We start from the raw sequence: 8,774 nt of genomic DNA, 5'->3' as shown, positions 1-8,774 counted from the left end.
TCTTAAACACTCTGGGCCATACCTTACTTTAGTTGATGAGCTTCGCATACAAGCTTTCATTCAAATTTATTATCTTCACTAGTCTTTGTAATCCACCACTTAATTATCAGCGAAACCAGTGATATGGGTTGGTAAAGTACATCGGAATTTCGTAATGGAAGAAGCATGAATTATTTGTATTTTAGCATACAATTATATGTTGAACATGTGAATTAATTGATCACTTAATCTATCAAATAGATCATATACAGGATTTATTTATTTTTGTACAAGTCTTTTGTTGTACAAGGGGCACCAAATCTTCTGTTGTCCATTTCTAAAAGTAGTAAAAGTAAAGTGGGATAATTAATAAGACAAAAGACTAAAATGGAAAATTGAAAGACATAATTGAGGAGGGAGGGGGTACTTTTTAAGATGATAGTCGTAAATGTCATTACTTGCACAAATGCACATCATTTTGCAACAACCACAATGGTCAGTGGTTATTCATTTACTAAGTCATTGAGTTACAACACAATTTGTATTACTGACTTTCATGTATTTCATTTAGTTCTAACATGGTTTGTTTTACAACCTTTCATTAGTTTACGCAAACAGGCCATAATGAATTGAATGGCGTAAAAGATTTTTGTTCAGGTTGTATGCACAGAGATAGAACCATCTCTGGTGAAGGAAATACCGAAAGTGGTCAAGAGGAGGTCTCACATGCACGCTATCAACAAACACGTTGTGACAAATGAAAGTTGTCGTTTATATTATTCTTTCTCTTATATTTTCACAAAACACATGAAAAAAGAAATGAGTCATCTTAGTTGGGACAAAGGAAGTACTTTATTCTTTATTTCTAACTTTATATCTTTTTATCTCTTATACTTTTCCCTCTTTCACACTTTGTTACCTCCATTTAACTAAATAAACATCAATTTCTTAAATTTCGTGCTGAAAAAAAGTTGATCAATTGCGGTGGGACGGATGGATTATCATCTAATTTTCAATATGCTGAATTACATGGAATTTTGTAAACCACCAATTGTATGTATTTTGGTTGTGGAGTTTTGAGTTAACAAAAAAATACAGTTGTCTTGGTGAGAGTTACACAAAGGTTATACAAATTGTTATTTTGATTAATGACATGTTACGTGAAAGTACTTCTTTAATCCATACATCAATTCTTACAAGCTGATGTGTAACATATTCTTGCAACATAATCAGACAAATAGATACACCATGCCAAGAACAAGTGGAAAGACAATGAATACTAGCAACTGCAACACCTAAAAGAATGGTGATATAAAATTTAATGGGTTTTTTGTCAGATGGTCTTTCCTCCCGACATTGGAATGCATCCGAGATCTATTTTTTCAAAGAATAATGATAATCACTCCACAAAGTTAAAATTCGAATATTTCAGAGTTAAAGCTGTACATGTTTATGTAGAAAGTTGGAATCTGGCGCTAGGTTTTTTACTCCTCCATCCCTGGAAATTGAATTGCACATAGCGGCTTGAGCTCAATGCAGAATGAAATAGAAATGGAAGAACACGAGAGGTTTAGGAGAACTTACAAAAGCTGCATAGTATACAAATGTGAGCCCTGCTAGAACAACGAACCCGATTTGGAATACATTATACCTACGACGACATAAGCATTTATGGTACCAAAATTTCAAAGGTCAAATTTCGTTGAACACAAAACTAAGGTGAATGTTTAACCGACTTGTACAAATATTCGATCCCACGAAGCGATTGCAATGTATGACCAAATATTTCTTGAGCTGCAGTAGCTTGGGCATAATATCCAAATGCAGTGGCACAGAACTGAATTACACTGTCAAAGAGTTGAAATTTATTTAATTCATATTTCCAGAAATTTACGGTTAACATGTAGGGTTACCCATTAAATAACACTCCCTCCTTCCGTCTTTATTTGTCACAAGTTTACTCACCTTGGGTTTTAAGAAATACTACCTCCGTCCCGCATTAACAGTCACATTTACTTTTATGCATTTGTTTGTAAAAATGATAATAAATTGTTAAAGTGGAAAAATAGTAAAGTAAGAGAGAGAATAATGTAAAGAAGACTCTTCTCTACCTTATTCTCTCTTATTTTACTATTTCTCTACTTTAAATATTTATATCATTTTCTACAAAATGAGTGCAGAAAAATAATTGCGACGGTTAATGCGGGACAGAGGTAGTATAAAAGAATGTTGATGGAAAACGTTAGTGGCAGTGGCGGAGCCAGGAATTTTCCGATGGAGGGCCTAAATTTCTAATTGATAATTGTCCAGAGTCGATGAGGAATAGCAGCATAAGCAATAAGGAATTGTTGAGAGGAACATATAGATAGTGAAAATAATTAAAATATGGACAATAAAAACTATATAAACATATTTGAAGAGAAAGTCAATGTGAATTAATTTACTAAATATTTTCTTAAATTATGAATATATTAGTGTGTGAAATTCATTTTATAAAATTACTAGTTGTGGGAAAATCAACAAAACCTATAAATGAAAATTAAAGATGCTAGTCTTATATGTATTTACATATTCATGGAATAAAAAACTACTACCTCCGTCCACGAAAATTTGTCCCATTTTTCTATTTTCGTCCGTCCCCTAAAATTTGTCCCATTTCACTTTTACCATTTTTGGTAGTGGATCTCATATTCCACCAATTCATCCCATATAAAAGTAGGACCCACAATCCACTAACTTTTTCAACTCACTTTCCATTACATTTCTTAAAATCCGTGCCCAGTCAAACCGGGACGAATTTTCGTGGACGGAGGTAGTAATTTTTATTCATAGATTAAAATTACAAAATGAAAGAAAATAATGATAGGGTATGTTATTTCATATATTTTTGAGGTTAAGGAATAATTTTTTATACTTAAATATGTATTAGTTTAAATTTTGAAATGATAGAGAATAAATATAAATATACTAGAACATAATATGGTAGTATTAAACATAAAAGAGGAATATAAAGAGGTACTCCCTCCGTCCCATTAAAGATGACTTACTTTCCTTTTTTGTTTGTCCCAATCAAGATGATCCATTGCTTAAAATGGAAACCCTTTTATCTCTATTTTATTCCCTCTCTCTTACTTTACTCTCTCCACTTAACACACAAAATAAAGTTGCATAAAATCCCGTGCCGTCCAAGGAAGGGGTCATCTTCCTTGGGACGGAGGGAGTATATTATAAAAAGCATAAATATATGCGCTTGAGGGTCTTCGAACTTAGGTTTTGTCAGATAGAAGGCTAACCATGAAGCCAACTGAGCTAGAAATACATATGAAATAGTCTATATACATATATAATATAGGATTGTAATCAATTGAGATTTTTTATGCTAATTGAGAAATGAGATGCAATATCAGCCACTCATTTTTATTAAATGAGTGGTCCAGATTTTTCCACATGGAAAATATCTTTAGATTAATTAATTATGAAAGGGTAGGATGGTAATATCATAGTAAATTTTATTCAATAAATATTTTTTTAAATTTTTAATTTTAATTTTTTATTAATTTTTTTTAAAATTTTTTAAATTCTTTTTTTTTTAATTTTTTTAATTTTAATTTTTTTTTTAATTTTTCAACTACATATACAATTCATGTCAACTACACACATATAATGTCAACTATGTGTACAATCCATGTCAACCACACACACAATTCATGTCAACTACACACATATAATATCAACTATGTGTACAATCCATGTCAACTACATATACAATTCATGTTAACTACACAATATAATGTCAACTACATGTACAATTCATGTCAAATAGTATTTATTGAATAAAGTTGTTGACATTTGATGTGTAGTTGACATGAATTGTATATGTAGTTGAAAAAAAAATTTAAAAAAAAATAATAAAAAATGAAAAAAAAAGTTAAAAAAAGTTTTAAAAAAATTAAAAAAATAAAATAAATAATAAATAAAAAAATTAATAAAATTACAATTATGCCCCTCTGTTGACTTAAACTACATGTTGTTGACATTTCACAAATATTCTGGATGAATGGCTGAGATTGCATCTCAATTCTCAATTAGGATGAGTGGCTGAGATGAATCTTACTTTTATAGACTCCCTTTGTCTCATTATTTTGGAACATTTTCTTTTCAGCAAAAGATTTTTATGTAGTGTTTGAGTTAATGAAGAGAAAACAAACAAACAAACAAAGAAAAAATATATATGATGATATTTCCATTTCTGGAAATATTTCTTTTATAATGGGACAATTCAAAAAAGAAAATATTTTATTTTCAATGTGCCAATGAGAATATTAGTTTTATAATAAAATATAAGTGTGACAAGTATTGATACGGACCGAAAGGGAAACTAGTGACAAGTAATGGCTGACCGAGAAAATAAAGATATCCACCAATTAGACGCAAAAGACCATTGGCCATAAACATCAAACCAAATTACCTAATTGAGCATAGAAGAATGAGACCCACATTGAAGAGAAAAGAGTTCATAAGTGTAGCTCCCCATCTGTTAAGAAATATAAGTTGTTGGAAACATATCTTAAGCTAGATATATTAAAAGCAATGAGAAAATAAATGAGATCTAAGAGAAGAAAAATGAAACGAAACAAAGATACATACTTCATAGGATGGATTGTAATAAAAACCAACTTCAATCCAATCATCATTGCTCCAGTAATCACAGACAGCAGGAGATAGAAGCAAAAAACTGCAAATGCTACGGTTCCAAGAAGACCTAAAACCAAATGAAATAAGTATACGTTTGAGTAATTGAATCGTTAAATGGTAACCATACCAAAAGAACAATACAAGATTTCCAATTACCCCAAATATCATCCAATTTAATGAAAACCTCATTAAGAAACGCGGATAGAGGAGGGTCGATTAGCAAATATATTACAATGTGTGCAACCCAAGCCACTGAAACAATCAACCTGTTCAAGTAATCCAGTTGATTAACATTATTACCCACAACGAAGGCTAAATTGAGGTATGAAGAAGAGCCATGCAATAAAGATACCCTAGAACTCCAAGTACCAGTTTGGCAAGGTAGCCAAGAATAGTCAAAGCCCAAGTTGCTTCGGCCTGAAAAACATTAGGGGAAAAGTATTATATTTAATTTAGTTAGTAGCAACATCGTACTAGCGCAAGCACAACAAATTGTACAAATATTCAGTTAGTTCTCGTATGTCACCTGTTCACCTTGAGGATACATCTCTTCCAAAGCATTCACATCTTCTTCTAGAAGAAGTAACTCCTGCAAGTCAAACAGTGGATCGCCAGAGTAATTATTATTATAACGATGTGAAATTGCAAAAGATAGCAATTAGCCTGATTTAGAGATCAAAATTGCACAAGCTGGTCAACATCCAGTCAAAAACATTTTCTAATAAAATACTCCTATGCAATGTAAAAAAAAATATCATACTCCCCCGTCCTTGAAAAGTATGCGGCATGGGTTTTGTATAATTGGTAAAGTAAGAGAGAGAGATATAAAAGGTAAGGTAAGTAGTGTTAGTGGAGAGTGGGCTCCACATTATAAATAGTGTTGTAATGGTATAAGTTGTAAATAAAATGACGTGTAGTGGTAATGTGTTGTTTAACTATTCCAAAATTAGAAATTTCAAACTTTTCAGGGGCGGACTAATAAAGAAATAGTTCATACTTTTTAGGGAACGAAGGAGTATTATATACTATTACAAATGATTTAATTGCAATAGACAATGGAGTCCAAAAAGATGTAACAACCAACCTTTTCTACAGTTTTCACATTTTTACGCCATCTTCTTCCCTTATTGCCACTCCTTTCTTCTTGGTGAAGTCCATCACCTGCTTTCTTCAGTTCTCTAGCCCTTTTTGCTAGTTCAGTTGCTTCCTAAGTGAAACAAAATACATGCTCCACCTTAAAATTTTGTGTACAAGCTCAATTTTACAAAAAATAAACTTCTACCATCAGGTGTATTTAGAAAAAAAGATAATGAAACAAGAAGCATAAATACCTTGATATACTGGGAGCGTGTGATAACAGATTTTGGTCGGTGGATAAATGCAGTTATAAGTCCCAGTGGGAGACAAGCTATACCGACGCCACCAAAAATCTATATATTGGAGCACGCAGAAAACATGATCATAATAATAGTTGAAAAATTGCATGCAAAATGGAATTGTAGCGAAGGGTGCAAGGAGGATCATACAGTAAAAAAAATAGATCCAGCGACTGTAGTAAGAGCAACAATATATTCAGGGAAGGTAGTGCGCGTGGTCCATGTTGTCATAGATGCAGCATTGGAAGAATATGCTGAGCACTAAAAATGAAAATGATAGTTGTTGTAAAAACTTATAAAGCAAATCCAACAAGAAATTGTACTAATAAGTTATAAACTTAACCTACTTGTATAGCACCAGTACCGACACATTGTTGACCACTGCTGAAGTCCCATGATGATGGGAATGCCTGTGTGGATGCGGAAAGGTGTCTAACAGTAAAATCCACCTTACCCAAAAACCCTAATCACAAAATAAATGAAAAGTTTTAAACAATGAGACGCAAGGACAACTCGAGCAAAAGTTTAGCCCCTACTTGCTAGATTTCCATATTCTTTTTATCCTTTATCCTTCATGAAAGGAATCAAAATACCACACAACACATCTAATTCAGATGCCAACACTATGCATAAGAATCATATGATGCAAATAATCAAGATGGTTAAACCGTTTTGTAACATGAGCAGTCACTTGGAAAACAATAAGATAAGAATAATGGGGCAAGCAAAAAGGTACTATTGATAAATTACCAATTATAATCACAAAAATAGATTTAGGGTTTAGAAATAAAAACGAAGAAAAAATAGTCAAACTCAAAGTAGTATACTTGCCCTTATAAATAAGGTATGATTATTTTTCCAAAAAAGATAAAAAAAAAAAAAGCTTGCCATATAGAATTCCCAGAAGAAGTACACAAATAACAGCTGTCGAAATCACCCACAACAATGAGCTTTTCATCCTCTTCCACACCGTCCTGGAAGCCCAGCAACAATATCCATTCACGAATGTCCAAAGAAAAAGTAAAGAAACATGAATAAAAATACTGATTACTTGTCCAGGTCGCCTTCGTAATAAAACATCGCAAATGGAATGACGAAGAAAACAAGAATAGCATCCAGAATATAAAGAGCGAGCCACAATTCTTTCATTGGTAGTGTGAGATTGCAAGCACCGTTGTAAATGGCGTGGCGGCAGGCCTGTCGGTTGGCGACGTCGGCAGGGAGCATAAGAATGGAGATGGAGGCGATGGAGAGGCCCAAAACGACGATAAATTTGGGGATATAAGCCTGATTTGCATCATCTGGGTGCTGGTAATTGACGAGGAGGTAGAGATTGACGATAAGCACAAGAACGCAGACGACAATGGCCACGATCACTAATGCTAAATTGAAATCCCCCATTTCTGGGCAAATGAGGAAAGCCTCTTCCCTTCCAAATCAATGTAGTTGAATTCTAGGAATTTCGAATTAGGATTTTGGGGGAATTAGATCCAGCGTTTCATAGAGATTAGTTTTTTTTTTTTTTCCTAATTTGGTTAATGAATTGTAAAAGTGAGAGGGAGGTGAGGATTTAACGGTACCATTTTTCCATTTCCAATTCAACTGCCGGTTCAAACAGTACTTATTTATATTCCAATCATTTTAGTTATACTTTCAAATTTTTTAATCATAAATAATAATGTGGTTTACAATATTTTGCGGGAAATATGTTAATCCCCTCACCCTTAATGGATAAGCATAATTTACTGCCAGTTAGTGGGAAAGTGTACTGATTAAAAGACTAATATACCACATGTGCATCATCTTAATTTACTTTATAATAATCCAATATCTACACTACACAAAACAAAAATAATTATATATATAAACAACAATTAGAAATTAACAAATTTAATAAAAATTGGCAAATAATTGAACACATGATAGTAGGTAAAATCTGAAATTATTCTACTAAAATTGTATATTTAGAATAGATATTTTAAAATTTCAATAATAATTAAATATTACTCTATAATAAAAATTCACATAAAAATTATTTTATTAATGATAATTAACCATTGGTGACAAAGTGAAAATACAGATTAATTTATTAGTTTTGAATACATTTACTTTACACAAATTTATTAGTAAGAAATTAAGATATTTGTGATTTATTTCAATTTGTAAATTACAATTATATTTGGAAAATACACCATACACTTATTTGATTTGACTTCATCAAAGTTTCATCTTTCGAAAACTTTTAATGGTATTTTAGTTCTTATATCCATATTATATAAAAAAATTATGCTAACTTAAAAAATTAGAATATATTAAAAATATTACAATCAGATTGAAATATAAATTAAAATACATTACTATTACATAAATCATAGTACCACAACTTTATTTGTTTAAATATCAAAAAAATTTATGAATTATTTGATTTTATAGTTCAATTGACTAACAAACAATAATTAATGAACATTATTAAATAAAATTTTAGGCAAATAAAGTATTAAATAAATTAAATCTATTAAGACGTAGTAAGTAAAAAAACAATAAATAATTTAAATATCGGCAAACACTAAAGAATTAATTAAATTAGTTCAAATGAATTAAAAATAACTTCGTAAACAAATAAATAATTAAATTAATGCTTCACGTATTAATAACAAATCTATATACACAACCATACACATTCATAATGCTCTAAGTAATGCGCCGCACTCTTCATCTGTTAGA

At 31.3% G+C, this 8,774-nt stretch overlaps 1 protein-coding gene across 3 annotated transcripts; it reads right to left on the bottom strand.

The window, feature by feature from the left end:
• Positions 1-1,208: 1,208 nt before the first annotated feature.
• LOC125208505 (LIMR family protein At5g01460-like) lies at positions 1,209-7,596 on the bottom strand. 3 transcript variants are annotated; one of them, XM_048108142.1, is made up of 14 exons: positions 7,102-7,596; positions 6,939-7,024; positions 6,398-6,513; positions 6,201-6,311; positions 6,006-6,104; positions 5,759-5,881; positions 5,201-5,263; positions 5,027-5,091; positions 4,831-4,940; positions 4,627-4,741; positions 4,448-4,513; positions 1,716-1,826; positions 1,564-1,630; positions 1,209-1,477 (listed from the first exon to the last, which is right to left on the bottom strand). In XM_048108142.1, exons 1-14 carry the CDS (start codon positions 7,449-7,451, stop codon positions 1,430-1,432), a joined length of 1,530 nt encoding a protein of 509 aa, XP_047964099.1. In that variant the 5' UTR covers positions 7,452-7,596; the 3' UTR covers positions 1,209-1,429. The 3 variants fall into 3 exon arrangements, with proteins under 3 accessions (XP_047964099.1, XP_047964098.1, XP_047964097.1); XM_048108141.1 differs by lacking the exon at positions 6,939-7,024 and having other exon boundaries at positions 1,209-1,353; positions 1,426-1,477; positions 7,223-7,596; XM_048108140.1 differs by lacking the exon at positions 6,939-7,024 and having other exon boundaries at positions 7,223-7,596.
• Between the last annotated feature and the right edge of the window lie 1,178 nt (positions 7,597-8,774).

The sequence above is a fragment of the Salvia hispanica genome, chromosome 2 (genome assembly GCF_023119035.1).
Source record: "Salvia hispanica cultivar TCC Black 2014 chromosome 2, UniMelb_Shisp_WGS_1.0, whole genome shotgun sequence".
Lineage (NCBI taxonomy): Eukaryota > Viridiplantae > Streptophyta > Magnoliopsida > Lamiales > Lamiaceae > Salvia > Salvia hispanica.
The sequence above is the reverse complement of the archived record's forward strand: the minus strand, read 5'-3'. Positions and strand labels throughout refer to the sequence as shown.